Source organism: Epinephelus fuscoguttatus, linkage group LG1 (genome assembly GCF_011397635.1).
Source record: "Epinephelus fuscoguttatus linkage group LG1, E.fuscoguttatus.final_Chr_v1".
NCBI classification, from domain to species: Eukaryota; Metazoa; Chordata; class Actinopteri; order Perciformes; family Serranidae; genus Epinephelus; species Epinephelus fuscoguttatus.
In genome coordinates, this window is record NC_064752.1 from 21,141,230 (window position 1) to 21,156,391 (window position 15,162).

Consider the following 15,162-nt stretch of genomic DNA (forward strand, 5'->3'; position numbering starts at 1 on the left):
ATTAACACATTTTAAATTTTAATATGTGGATTATACTGTCTGAAACAATGCATTAACCTCCAACAGAATCCAAATCAAGACACGCATAATGTTTCCTGTGTCCAGCAGTGGGTTGTGAGTCACTACTCAGCCAAACCAAACAAATCAGAGGAGCGGTGGAAGTGAGCTGGAAGAAGTGTGATTGCACTCTGTCATCTCTACAGTACATCTCTGTCAACAAGATGGAGCCAGTGTCAGGCTGGTATTCAGCAAAACAATCATGATTCACATGTTCTCATTTAATTTTTTCCCATACCAAAGCTGTAACATTCTGCTGGTAGATACAAAAGAATCTAAATCCTTACTGCATATTCTGTCCAGCGCTGCTCTCATCATGTGGCCAGTGACTGTTTTAATGTTCATGTAAATCATATGGAAATTACAGCAAGAAGGGCTTTTCAATTTGAACGCTTGTCATGATAAATGCTAGCTGCCGTCTGGCCTCATTTCATTCCTTCAGGGATTTATTTTTGGCAACAGAGAGCAAAGATCTCAGTCTATTATTCTAATAATCACTTTTGTTTTTAATAATGCTCCAGCTCCATGGTATGAATACCACAGCATATCTACCATTTAAGGGATAGTAATGTCTTTCATGAGCAGTGATGGAGGAAGCACTCAGATCCTTTACCTAAGTATAAATACTAATATCACACTGTTGATATTGCATTTAAAATGTTACCTACATAAAAGTATGTAAGTACAATCAGGAAAATGTATGGAAGTGTTTTTCATCCGCTTATCCGAGGCTGGGTTGCTGGGGCAGCAGGCCGAGCAAAGCACCCCAGACGTCTCTCTCCCCAGCAACGTTGCCAGCTCCTCCTGGGGGACCCCAAGGTGTTCCCAGGCTAGTTGAGATATGTAATCCCTCCAGGGTGTCTTGGGTCTACCCTGGGGCCTCCCACCAGTGGGACATGCCCAGAACACCTCTAACAGGAGGCACCCAGGACGCATCCTAATAAATAATAAAGTATAGAGCATGGGGATCAAACTAATGAAACTAATTAAAATGAAAAGCAGCAAGTCTTCATGCTTGAGAAGCTGGAAACATGAGATGTTTTTGCACAAATAATGACTCTAATGAATATCTTAATAGTTGCCCATTCATTCTTTAATCAATCAGCAAATCATTGCAGTTGTACTTGTATATTTATATGTTTGTGTGCAGAAATCTCACAAATTTGTAAAGTAACTAAAGTTATCAAATTATTGTAGTAGAGTTAACAGTCAAATATTTCCCTCTGAAATGTAGAGAGGCAGACACAGATGACGGCAATGAGGCCAGACGATGGTTATTCTGCATCCCTCTGAAGTGTGGTAAAGTAGGAAGAAGGTGGCATGAGATTAAAATACTCGAGTAAAGTAGAAGTATCTCAAATTTGTGCTTAAGTACGGTATCTGAATAAATGGACTTAGTTACATTCCACCACTGTAAAGACGCATATGCTGTGTGTTTGAATAAACTCTGTTGTATACATACTGTGTAGGGAATGTACATATATAGCTGGATTAACCTGTCTGGGGCCCCTGGGAAAAATTTTGATGATGAGACCCTGCTGCACTCAAGTTCCCATCTAGTTCACATTATAGACGAAGACGACAGCTTCAGGTTTTGTTTTTGCTTAGAGATGCAAAAACAGACACCTCACTTTCTGGCCTTGGGTTTTCTTTATGTCAATTAGTTAGGTAATTAGGTAATTTTATTAAACACAACTTTACTTAGATCACCACACGGTTCCCGAGGGAACTTTAATCAGTGGGACTTTAACTTTAACTTTACTTAGGAATATGCACCTTGTAAGTGCAAAAAAAAAAGAATAAAATGAAGTAAAATAAAATAAATCCAAATAAAAACAATTAAGTTAAATTAACTTAAATTAAACAAAATAATAATGCCAAATAAGGCAATACATTTATGTTATAATGCAAGACGTCTGGGGCAGCTCATCATGCTGCCCTATAGGTAATCCAGTCTTGCTACACACACCTTTATATTCTTGATGTGATTCTGGATAGAAACTGTTTATACATGACCTCAACACCCCAACAAATACACCCCTCCGACACTCCTCCTTCAAAAGCTTCATTTTACCGTCCCTCTCACTCCCACTGCCTCTCTCTTTATACATCCATGACCTTTCCCCTGTCCGCTGCATGAGCACAGCATGATGGTGTTTGTTTGTTTCCCATGTGCGGTGCCAGGGCTGTGTACGAACACCAGCAAACACACAGCTTGTGGAGATATTCGTTGAATTTTACAAAATGTGTACTTAATTCGAATTTATGAACTACATATAGCACTTTCTATCTTTTGACCCTCAGTTTGAATTAAGAAAAGGCTCTCCGCACAAACCATTAGATCAATTCAACATCAAAAAGTGGCACATTTCTATATTTTCAGTCTTATGCTGGTTGTAACCATGGGAACAGTGAAAACATGACCAGCTCAGTCACAGCTGACTCTGATAAACCTAATAGATACTTTACTGTCGGGTGGAAAGGAAGCTAAGCGCTCTGTTAGTTGTACAAATGGAGCTTGCCTGTGCAGATTTGCCAAAACCAATATAAGTAGTAATAAAAAATGCCCACCTGAAAAACACAATGTTTTATTAGAAACAATTTAATGTGGCAAAAGAGGTCAGCTTGGTGTTAAGGCCATATGTGCCATAGGGTTAACAGTGCAGTCGTACATCACTGCAGAGGGACGAAATATCTTTGACTTACTCTTCATTTTATGGCGGAGAAATCATCAGCTGGTGTAAATATATAAATGTTTTTACATCACACAACCCGCATCACTCTCACTACATGTTGCAGCACAGGCGTGCAGCTCATAGTGGCCATAGGGGCTCGAGCTCTCCTGAAATGCCCCCTTCCCCAAATAAACATCATCATAATTCACATCTTTGTTACTGTTATTGCAAGAAAGCCTGCCAAAGCTCTGATCCAATGGGCGATAACATCATCACCTTCAGCCTTCATTTCTTCTGGTGAGAGATGCAGGGAGGACCTCTGCACTTTAATGCTCTTCATCTTTCTTTTTTTGTGGATGAACAGGATGAAAGTTATTTCTTATTATTGTGTGGTTGATTTATGGTTTTCGGGTTTGCCAAAGACTAAGGTGCTCATTAATCAAGCGATTACACAGGGTGCCACGAAGAGGTTGTCTGAGGTGTTAGCTTTGAACCTGAGAGGTGTAAAGATGGTATTTTTTAAAATCCATGGCCCCACAAAATGTTTCTTTACATCCCTGTGTGGTCTGTGTCAGGGATTTCTGAGGTGTGTACTAAAGATATACAGTATATACAGTAAAGTGATCTCACAGGGTATTCATCAGGGGAATAAATCTGTCTTTCATGTGATGTGTATGAAGAGGAGTGGACTGCATGATGCTAATTTCACTGACAGGGCAGAGCATGCATTTGGCTAACTGCCTTGACACCGCATTAACAATAATTTCCTTAAAATGCTGCTGCAAAACATGGGCTTTTAAACCACTCCAAAGGGGTTGCATTTTCTTCTGGTTATTTCTACCGTGACTTGTGCAAGTTTGTTTAAAAGAATACACCTCGATTCAATCATGGGAAATGAAGAGGAGTTATATACTGGCAGTGAAATGAAGAGGAGTGAGAACAGGACAATGTAAGTGTGAAGCAGAGACTGACAATAAACATGGTATAAGAGCCATGAAAAAAGAAGAGCATATATTTTTGAAATTCATATGACAAGTACTACATTTGCTGCAGCATTTCACATTTTACTATGAGGAATGAATTCATCTATAATAATCAAACTCTTTTTTAAACCTAAACGAAACATGAAGTGTCAGCTACTTAAGAAAACAAATTAGTGTTTGGTCACGGATGTGGTGTAGTTGATCCATGAGTGCAACTTAAATCCATTCCAGCATTTTAAAAGGTGCATGTTAAAAGCAACACAAGCTGGTTTGACCGCCAGTTCACAGTGTATGCCTACATGAAGCTCACTGTTGGATTTGTTGCTTTGTTTCACTCAACCAGTTAATATGGCTGACAGAATGTCACTGAACTTTAAATGACCCAGCTGTGATTATGTGCAATAAATTTATTATGTGCAATAAACCGTTCACTGGCAAACTGAGTGGTAAATCAAATTCTAAGGATTTTAATCTGTCATTCCAAAGCAATAGTCCATAATGCCACCTGTTACTCTAAAGTAGCCTGACACTGTGTGATGTTGGAGTGTGTATGCCTAGGAGACTAGCTGAAAACAAGAGCCAAATCTTCCTGTCCTAGTAATAATAGTGGTTACATTTGGATGAATTCCCATCCTGAGACATAAAAAGCTGCTTAAAAAAATGTTTGGGGTTTTCCATCAACACATCAATCCACTATTTTTAGACTCAGTATTTCCATACTATATTTGTATCTGAGCATTCCAAGACTAACAAAATAAAAAAATAAACAAGGATTGTGATTTACCCATTCAAATTTTCTTTGTGTGGAGAGGGCTTAGACAGAAAATATAAGAGAACAGCTATATCCCAAAATAATAATAAAAAAGATTTGAAATGTTAGCAATTTCATGACCTCCGTACTTCTAAAATCTTTGCTTCAGTCTGGTCCTTGGTCTCTTGGAATTTATGTTCATGCACTTAATCCTTACTTTCATTCATTAATTTCCATAAATCGCCAGACTACCACAGGGCTGACACATAGAGACAGACAACCATTCACGCTCACATTCACCAATTAACCTGCATGTCTTTGGACTGTGGGAGGAAGCTGGAGTACCCAGTGAAAACCCAGGGTGACACGGTGAGAACATGCAAACTCCGCGTAAAAGGGTTCCCTCCTAGGATTAAACCAGGAACCCTCTTGCTGTTAGGTGACAGCCAAAATATATATTAATAAATTAATAAATAAAAACCTTTTATATATATAAAATATATATACTTTATTAATCCTCCTGAGGAGAAATTCAATTTTTTCACTCAGTTGTCATTTACACACAGGTCCAAAATACACACATACACAAACAGGACCTATACACGCACTAAGTGGAGAGATGTCAAAGTGAGGGGACTGCCCATAGACAGGTGCCCCAAGTGGTTGGGGGTGTTTGTTGCCTTGCTCAAGGGCACCTCGGCAGTGCCCAGGAGGTGAACTAGCACCTCTCCAGCTACATATCACGTTCCACATTTGGTCCAGACGGGGACTTGAAGAGGTGACCCTCCGGTTTCCCAACCCAAGTTCCTGTGGACTGAGCTACTGCCGCCATTTATGCACAATTCATGCGTAAAAAGCAACACAGAGTGCTGAATATAAAAAACAATCAAATAATTTGTGACAGAGAAAAAGCAGATGATAAAAACATATGATGAAATAATATGAATATTAATAAATGAAAAATAATAATAAAAGTTAAAAATAAAATTAGTTAAAACTACAGGCTAAGATAAGATAAAACAACCATCAGTAAAAATACATTTCAGGAGAAATCAATGCTAAAAAGATGTCTTCAGGTTAGATTGACAAGTAGCCTTTTTATAGATGTAGAGCTCCTAAGACCCTCAGGCAGACTGTTCCAGAGTTTAGGGGCGTACTTAGATTCATTTTTTTCAAGTATGTCAAATTAAAAATGAATAAATTGCCTGGAAGAGCCAAAATAAAAGTTAGGGCTCATAAATCCGTTTTTTTTTCCCAGCAGTGTAGTTTTGCCACGGTCCCTAACTCATTGTTTGACAGTCCGGTGTCCAGGTGAAGCCAATTTCTGATTTTCCGGTATTCATCCGGACTAAAATGAACTCATAAATCTTTTACTACATTTTCGGGAATGCGGACTTCTTCCCGTTTAACCACAAGTATGTTGTGAATTAACCTCGTTAAACCGGTTGTGCAGATAGTGAACTGACATTGGTGAAGTTACATCTCGGAGGCTTTGTCCTTAAACATCCGAACCTATCTGTTCACTCCGACATGAAAAGAAACGGCGCCTACAAGTTTTTGTCAGTGTTCTCGTGCTTCATCGTTTGCGCGTTCATGTTTTTATTCTGGTACTTTCTCATTTACTCCATGATACGTGTCCCGTAAGACACAGAGAGGGATACACTTCTTCATTAGCCGCTAAGCTAACGGACAGCTATTTACCCACACTGCATTGCTGTATTGACAAGTCCCGTGATCACATGATCATCCGGACCCGGAAGTAAGGATCTCTGGTAAGTGCACAAACCTCAGCTTGTACAGTATGAGAGATGAACGTGTGTTCAATGTTAGCGCAGTTTATCTGCTTTAAAATACAGGTATATTGTAATGAAGGGATTTTGTTTCCATGGAGATGCTCGTTGTGTGTAAAAAAAACCCGTCAAAGCAGTTGAAGCTGTCAAAGCTTCTGGTTTCACTGTGTGGACTGTGTCACAAGACTTTAAGTCCAGATGAAATATATGTGGAATTTAAACATACATAAATTCACCTGTGAGCATTTAAAGTCCCGAAGAAGATATTTAAAGTGTTTAAATGTTAGATGTCCTGGTGCAACACATTTGCCAATAAGAAATAATCCATATAACACAGGAGTGGCAGGGCTTTAGTTTGCATTTTGTGTTCATATAAACAGCCGAATTTGCAAAAAAAAAGTTTTGAAAGTGTTGAAATAAGTAGTGTTAGATGTTACCATGTAGCAGAACAATTGGATGTGCAGATAGCATCCATTGTGGATTAATCTATGTATCACTTCTGACATAAGATAAGATAAGATAGGATAAAATAAGATAAACCTTCATTGATACCAGAGGGGACATTTGGTGGTTGTTCAGTCGCAGAGCCCAAAGAAACACGTCTGAATTGTCCATATAGTCTGGCCAGTAGTCTCAAAACCTTAAGTATGCATTGCCGTTATGTCCTATCTTAAAATATTTTATCTTATTGATGATACAAAAAAGCAAAAGAACAAGGGGCAACTCATATTTTTGTATGTAACAAACATTTGACTCTAAAGATTAGGATATTTATATTTGTTAGTCAGATGATTTCAAGTGATTATTACCAGCTTAACTTGCTCCAAATCATTCAAAATTCAGCCGTTAGACTTTAGACCAAAACAAAACGATCCTCACACATCACACCTATTTTGGTTTCCCTGCATTGGCTTCCAGTCTCTCTTTATAAAACTTGTAGAGCTCTATCAATAAAGTTATTATCGTTATTATTGTTTATTGAATATAAAGATATATAAAGACAGAAAAGGCTGACTTGTCCTAAATCACAAATTTGCTGCAAAAGGTTTTACGATCTGTACGTCATACATATGTCACCCACTATCTTTAGCCTGTTGTGAATGATTTAAACACATTGTTTTGCCACAGAATATTGCCGATGGTTAGAGATGCACGCTTTTAGTGGGCTCACCCGACCATAACCATTGCACTGGTTGATACATATATTATTTGTTTCGTGCTTTATCAATTGACTGATCACCAGTAAACTGACTGAATGACCTCACTGCTTCCTCATAATAGTTTATACATTTACTGTTTCCTGATTCTATAATAAACAGCGACATCAGAGGTCACAAGCTCAGCACCAAATCAGTTATCATATATTTTTTATTGTGTATGTGTGTTAAGCCCGTTGGTAACAACCTCAGTGTGAATGTAACTGTCATACTGAAAGTGTGTCGTAGTTGTGATTGATTATAGAGCTCGCAACTCTGTTTCATTTCACAGCTTGTAGTACTTGGCTGCGCGTCGTGTTAGTGGAGTTGTGATGGCATCTGACACCAGTGAAGCAGTGTACTCCAGTCCAGACCTCAAGCTGCAGTTCGCTCCCTTCAGCAGTGCTCTGGAGGCCGGCTTCTGGCACCAGCTCACGCAGAAGAAGCTCAACGACTACAGATTGGACGAGAGCCCCAAGTGTATCAAAGGATATTACTACAATGGTGAGTGGGTGAGATATCAGATGGCATCATTAAAACAATAACTCTTAAGTTGCTGTTTTTATTAACTTTTTTCTTGACACCTATAGATATTATATAATACTAATATTAATTACACAGGTTGCACAGGGGAGGGCATTGAGTTTATCTTGAGCAGTATGCTTTATTAAACAACTTTGAAATATTGTGACCGTTTTGTTCACACCTCTGTCCTATAGGGGACCCACTCGGTTTGCCCACCCGCCTGACGTTGGAGTTCAGTGCATTTGAAGCGTGAGTATGATGCAGTATGTTGCCTTTACAAACCATATCTTCACCCTTAGTTCTTTTTGTGGCACCTAGTCTTTGAAGGTGTAATGAACGATACAAATGTGAGTCTTGATTTGTTAAAGTCTTTTAATACGGTAAACAATAAGTATACTTTTTTTAAATGCTTTATTTTTTCAAGCTCATTTTCATATATACAGCTTATTTGCTTTTTTGTTTACAATTCATTGCAAAGAAAAATTTCGGTCAGAGTTAAAGGGAGAATAAGGAGAGAAAAACATGAAAGATGTAAAAACCAATACATTCAGAGTTTAAAAATGATAGAGGGGGGAAAAAGGGGAAAAAATAACTGAACGGTTAAAGAGATGCAGTCTTAACTTACAGTAGAAGATAATAACGAATAATACATGTTTATGCATTAAATACATTGACAGTATAGTTTCCCATCTTCTATAAGCCACCTTTTCTCAAACGCATCTTCCTTATTCCGTATTTTGTGAGCCCCTTGCTACATGAACTGTACTTCTTGAATCATACTTTCCCAATTTATTAAATCTGGGGTGTTAGTTTTTTTTTCACTCTTTGGTTATCTGTTTCAGTGCTGTGATTCTCAAGATTCTGAATAGGTAGTTTTCATCATGACTAAGAGTAGCTGGAGGTTTTTCTCAAAATCATATGCTGTGCTTTTAAATACAGAGGTTTTTAAAACTCTTCCATCAATGTAAACAATAAATACTCTAAGTTATAGATGGTTTCTCCTGCTCTAAAAGGCACTGAACACTTTAGATTTTTCAATTATAAATTAAAATCAAATCATCAGAAATTACAGATTGGATCATTTATGAATCTACACCACTGATTCCCAATTTGGGGGTTCTCATCCCCACTATGAGTTGCCAAAGCTTCACGGGTCGACTTCTTGATTTTAAAGTGTATAAGAAAACTTTTTTTTTATATACAGTACAGTAGGCCTATATCTCTCTTCAGTGAAGAAAACTAGATGAAATTGTTATTCTTAAAGTTCAGATTACTTTCAAGACATTAACTTACAAAAAAAGGATAAGGAAGACAATGAAGATGTGAACACAAGCTATATTCACAGCCTTCACTCTCTGCTAAACAACTACTAAACTGCTAAACGGTTAAAACAACCAAAGAACTAACAGAATGATGGGAAGCATTAGGGTGAAGAAAAGACTGAATTTGTCGAAAAAGAAGCCTATTATTATGTGGTTGTTAAAAAATAGATAATACAGACAGAGAATCATATGAAAATTTCCTAAAATATCAGATATCAAATCTCTGATTCAGTATTCACAGGAAGTAACTGCTTAAAATTCTTCACATTCTTCTACACAATGGTGAGCATCCTGACTGTTTATTTAAAAAAAAGAACAGGATATGATTTTACTGGAGCAATTATCAAAACTTTTTAAAGGAACACATTCATAGAAATTAGGAAACAGTTACTGTGGTCGTATCCTTTTTTTGAGCTTCTGAACAGTATTTATAAAAGTTGAGTGAAGTTTTCATTGTTATGGAATAATGAATGTTTGAACTTCCTTTAAAGTTTATCAGCCAGGTCAGTTTAGGGTTGAACTAAATTTGGATCACTGCTTACGTTCCTGTCGTGTGGAAGCCTTTAACAAAGCAACTGTAATAATAATGATAATAATTCATTTTATTGAAAGGTACCTGTCAAGGCACTCAACGTCACCTTACAGAACAAGTAACAGACAGTTAAATTTAAAAGGGGTAAAAGACACGTCAAACATCAACACAGTAAAATGTGAAATCTGCAGCAGAGCAACGGCAGTTAAAGAGAATAGGCCTGTTTAAAAAAGTGGGTTTTCAGGTGGGATTTGAAAATGGATAATGAGTCAATGTTCCTGATGTCAGGGGGTGAGGGAGTTCCAGAGGTGGGGGGCAGAGCGGCTGAAGGCTCTGGACCCCATGGTGGACAGATGGGCAGAGGGCACAATGAGGCTGATGGAAGAGGCCTACCTGAGCGTCTGGGAGGGAGTGTTGATGTGGGGGAGATCAGAGAGGTATGGGGGAGCGAGGTAATGGATGGCCTTGAAAGTGTGGAGCAGAATTTTAAAGTCCATGCAGTATTTGACCGGAAGCCAGTGAAGTTGTTGTAGGATAGGTGTGATGTGATTGATGGATGGAGTTCTGGTGATAGAAACGGGCGGCAGAGTTCTGGACCAATTGGAGCTTATGGATGGCCTCATTGGGGAGACCAAAGAGAAGGGAGTTACAGTAATCCAGACGGGATGCAACCAGAGTGTGGATCAGGATGGCAGAGGTCTTGGAGGTGAGGGACGGACAGAGACGATTAATATTGCGTAGATGGAAATAGGCTGACCAGGTAATTTTATTGATGTGGGTTTGGAATGACAAAGTGCTGTCAAGGATGACACCCAGACTCTTAACCTGAGGGGAGGGAAACAGAGGAGTTGCCAATGGGGATGGTGAAACTGGGAGTGTTAGTGAGGGTGGATTTAGAGCCAATGAGGAGAACCTCGATTTTGTCACTGTTGAGTTTTAGGAAATTTGAAGAAAACCAGGATTAGATTTCCTGTAAACTGTCACAGAGGGAGGAAGGCGGGCAGGTGGAGGTGGGTTTGGTAGAAAGGTAGAGCTGAGTGTCGTCCGCGTAACAGTGGAAATGGATATTGTATTTATGGAATATATGACCAAGAAGGAGGAGGTAGATAATAAACAGGATGGGAACGAGGACAGAGCCTTGGGGAACACCTGAGGAGGGGGGAGATGGTTGGGATGTGAAGGTTTTCAACTGAATGAACTGAGTGCGGCCAGAGAGAAAGGATTTGAACCAGTCCAGGGGTATGTCAGATATACCAATTGATACTAGAGGAGGATGGTGTGGTAGATGGTGTCAAAGGCTGCACTCAGGTCAAGGAGAATGAGGATGGTTAATAGTCCGGAGTCAGCTACCATCAGGAGGTCTTTGATGATTTTTAGGAGAGCTGTCTCTGTGCTGTGACGTGGGCGGAAACCAGACTGGAACTGTATTCACATTCACAAAATGTAGCACGTTGTAAACAAACAGCATGCATTCATATTGCAAAGGTATGATGTGTTTTGCTCTTAGGGATAGTCCGACACCAGCCCGCTGCTGTCCAGCTGTTGGGACGCTGTATAACACCAACACACTCGATGCCTTTAAGACCACTGATAAGAAGGCTCTGCTGGAGAGAGAGGCCAAGGAGGTAAAGACATAGAATGGGAATGTTCTCAATCACACACACATATTCACATACATGAATTAATTCAATTTTCACCTTCTGTTATTTTGTAGATATGGGATGCCATACAGTCCGGAGCTGCGTTGAATGACCCGTCCATCCTTTGCAAATTCATTCTGCTGACCTTTGCAGTGCGTATAAACAGCATCTTATGAATCCATTAGTTATGTATAGTAATGACTTCATGTGAGACTATCTTTCTGTTTTCCTCTCACTGTTTTTGCCAATTTCAAATCCTTTCTCTGACCATCTTTTTTCAGGATTTGAAGAAATATCATTTCTACTACTGGTTCTGCTTCCCTGCACTCTGTTTCCCAGAGGGAGTGAAGATCATCAGACAGCCGTCTGCACTGGAGCAAGTCTTCTCACCAAAACAGGTTTGCTTTTTAAAGATCATCATACAACCACTGGGATCAATATTCTGGATAGTACACTTTGAAATTAAACTGGAGGTGCATTACTCCTTATAAGGTCACTAAGTTCATTTAGTTTTAATTTTACACGACAGGATTGCACAACAATGCACATATACACAAGTATGTATACATATACAGTACACAGAGTGTCTTTGGATTATAGTAGGGATGAGGGTCATGTGAACGGTGGTGGTATGGCCATCCTCTAAATTTCTAAATCTAAATAGTTTTCAGGTGACCCCAGATGTTGATAACAAACACAACAGAAATTGTACAGTTGAACCCTCGTATGATGTTCACGGTACCATAAGCTGATGAATTTCTGTGATGTACGTTGGACATATAATTCAAATATTATATTCCATGTCCATTTCCTCTTCCCTAAGAAATGAGATGGTCGCAGCCCCTCGTTACTTGAATAGAATAATGAAGTAAAATTGTTAGTTCTCAGGTCAGTGGATTCAAGATGAGAAAAAGCCTCGTTATGACTGAATAAGAATGACTCATGAGCAGCATGACGCCAACTGCAGGCCACAGTGATGACGATTTCTCCCGGTTAACCTTTACTTCATTATTCTGTCTATGGTTTCTCTTCCTATCAAACTGAATTATCAGTGTTATGTAACACCTTGACAGATAATAACTCAGATTCATGAGCCTCCAACCAAAGTTAAATCAGTTCAGCGCTAAGATGAAGCCAGTGTCACAATATGACTTCACTGACCAGTGTCTCGGCCAGTCTGACTCTGATAAAGTCTATGAGAAAACACTGCACATTACATACATAAATAAAATTGATTTTCTTGTCATCTGAGAAATATGAATGAGAAGACACACTAAACAGTTACAGTGTATGTGTTCATAATCACTAAAATACTTCTTACAGCAGGAGTTATCCATGTAATGAATGCCATAATATCCTTTCATTGAGTGTAACTTATATTTCAGCAATTGCTGACATTATGCTTCAGAAAGCGTCTCAGGTTCTCATGCGGGAGGTGGCTGTGACTGAACAAATGAGATTGCAAATACAAGCGGATGGAAATTATATTTCATTCAACATTGATTCAAGTAGGAAAAGCCTAATTGGAATTAAAAATCTTTACAAGAATGTCCTGGCAGAGACAGTCAGCAGCATATTTAACAAAGTTGTACACAAAACAACGTATAGCAGGTACTGAAAATAAAAGAAAAATTCAGAATCACAGCATACTAATAAATCAGGTCAGAAATATCCTGGATCACATAAAATAAAAATAAACAAACAAGAAACAAGTGGCTTAAATTACTTTCCTCTGTAGCATTCATTTTTTGAGATAGAGTAAGGAGCTCAGAGTAGAGCTGCTGCACCTTTGCACAGAAAGGAGCCAGTTGGGGTGGTTTGGGCATGTGATCTGGAGGCCTCCTGGGCCTTCTTTTGGAGGTTTTCCGGCCACGTTCAACAGGTACAAGACCCCAGGGTAGACCCACATCATGCTGGAGAGACTATATATTTACCTTATCTGGGTTGAGAGCACCTCCAGATCACCCAGGAGGAGTATCTGGACTGCCTTTCTAGCCTGCAGCCACCGTGACCTGGCCCCAGATAAGAGGCAGAAAGTGGATGAATGGATATTATTTATAATTGCCCTTTAAACGCTCAATATATATGAAAGAGGTTGTTACCGTACTGTGCAGTACAAAGCTTTCTGTAATTATGGCTGACTTCTAATTATCGGTGTCTCAGATCGCAGCCCTACAGGAGGCCTATGATGTCCTGTGTATCAAAAGAGGGACCACTGCAGTGCCTTACTTCCTAATGAAGTACACCGAGGACACTGTTCAGATGGCTCCACTCGGGGACTGGGACAAGTTCTTCGCTGGCACCAAGAAGGTACTACTTGAGTTTTTCTTTTTTCATCTTTTAAAGCAACAGATTAAAAAAAAGTGTAAATCTGTGTATGATAAAAGTATTTTTTCCAACTTTTAAAACTTTTTAAGTACCTGACAACCATGTTTAAGTTAAAGCACAGATATCTTACCAGAAAATGACTTTAGTAGAAGTTCATCACCTATTAGAATATTACTTCAGTAAAAGTCATACAGTATTTACTGCGCTCAAGTATCAAAAGGAATATTATATTACATGTAATAAAGTATTGTCAGTAAAAGTACAAGTAAATGCTGGTAATAAAAAAGCAAGTGGTCAGGATTCTGAGGATGATGAAGTTTATTTCTTCTTAAAGGTAGGGTCTGGAGGATTTTCCAGTTGCTGTTTGTAAACACACATTCAAATTTGGCTCCTCCTATCAGGCTCAACTCTCCCGGGTGTACAGAGCCCGGAGGTACGGAAGAAGGCTTCACAGAGCAGGTTCAGGCAAGGCTCGCGCTGGTGCACGCTCGGGCACGGCACCTGCGCTCTCTCACTGGCTGGGGAAATCTCCGTCCAGAAGCAGTCCGAGCTCACAAAAACATCAAAATACAGTTAAAGGGCAGGAGCTCTGCAAACAGAGTCACCACCACACATGAGTAGAAGCCCATAGGTGATGATTAAGCAGGATTTCATTTGTATATGTCTATATTTTGTTTTGTTTGAAAATCCTCCATATCCTACCTTTAATATGTACACAACCTTAAAAATGGAGCATACATTGCACTTGAAGAAAAACAAAGTCGTCTTCACAACTTGTCACAAATCTTTATCCTCTTGAATCATTGTTCGCCATTTTCTGCTTCCATCATGAAGTCAGTCTCATCGTTGAGTGTAGTGTAGTTGCTAGCATGTAGCATCTAATCTGACATGCAGCCAACTGCACTTAACTGGAAATTAGGGCTGGGCAATATGGCAAAAAATATTATCACGATAATTTTCCTGATATTGATAGATATCGGTATTGATCACGATATGTAATTTGATAATGAGTTTGAAAAGTATCCTGATAATGTGTGACACCTGAAGAAACCAAATGATTTTCCAGCTTCTCACAGCACTCATCGTAAAGCTGGGGCAGTTTGAGAAAAATATTTCCAGCCTGGGGGCTCGTACCTGCAGTCTAGCACCTAAAGTAATTTCTTGAATCCATCTTCCTCCAAGGTGCTCACAGGCATCTTGTCTTTGGCTGGAAAGTATGACACTGCATCTGTTTTAACTTTACTCCTTTTCGGTCACTTTCATACGGGATTACGGCGGCAGAAAAGGACACTGTTGATCGCTGTTTTGGTGCGGCTCCGCTAGCACTGCCCACAGCAGCAGAAGTGTTAGGCCATAGAACACT

At 39.2% G+C, this 15,162-nt stretch overlaps 1 protein-coding gene across 1 annotated transcript in view; it reads left to right on the plus strand.

The window, feature by feature from the left end:
• Window positions 1-5,748: 5,748 nt before the first annotated feature.
• atg7 (ATG7 autophagy related 7 homolog (S. cerevisiae)) overlaps window positions 5,749-15,162 on the plus strand; it is a 119,343-nt gene continuing 109,929 nt past the window's right edge. Inside the window, exons 1-7 of the mRNA XM_049588974.1 lie at window positions 5,749-6,238; window positions 7,745-7,956; window positions 8,172-8,226; window positions 11,339-11,456; window positions 11,546-11,623; window positions 11,753-11,869; window positions 13,635-13,781. Coding sequence (XP_049444931.1) covers window positions 7,785-7,956; window positions 8,172-8,226; window positions 11,339-11,456; window positions 11,546-11,623; window positions 11,753-11,869; window positions 13,635-13,781 — 687 coding nt within the window. The 5' untranslated portion in view covers window positions 5,749-6,238; window positions 7,745-7,784. The remainder of the gene's footprint in view (window positions 6,239-7,744; window positions 7,957-8,171; window positions 8,227-11,338; window positions 11,457-11,545; window positions 11,624-11,752; window positions 11,870-13,634; window positions 13,782-15,162) is intronic.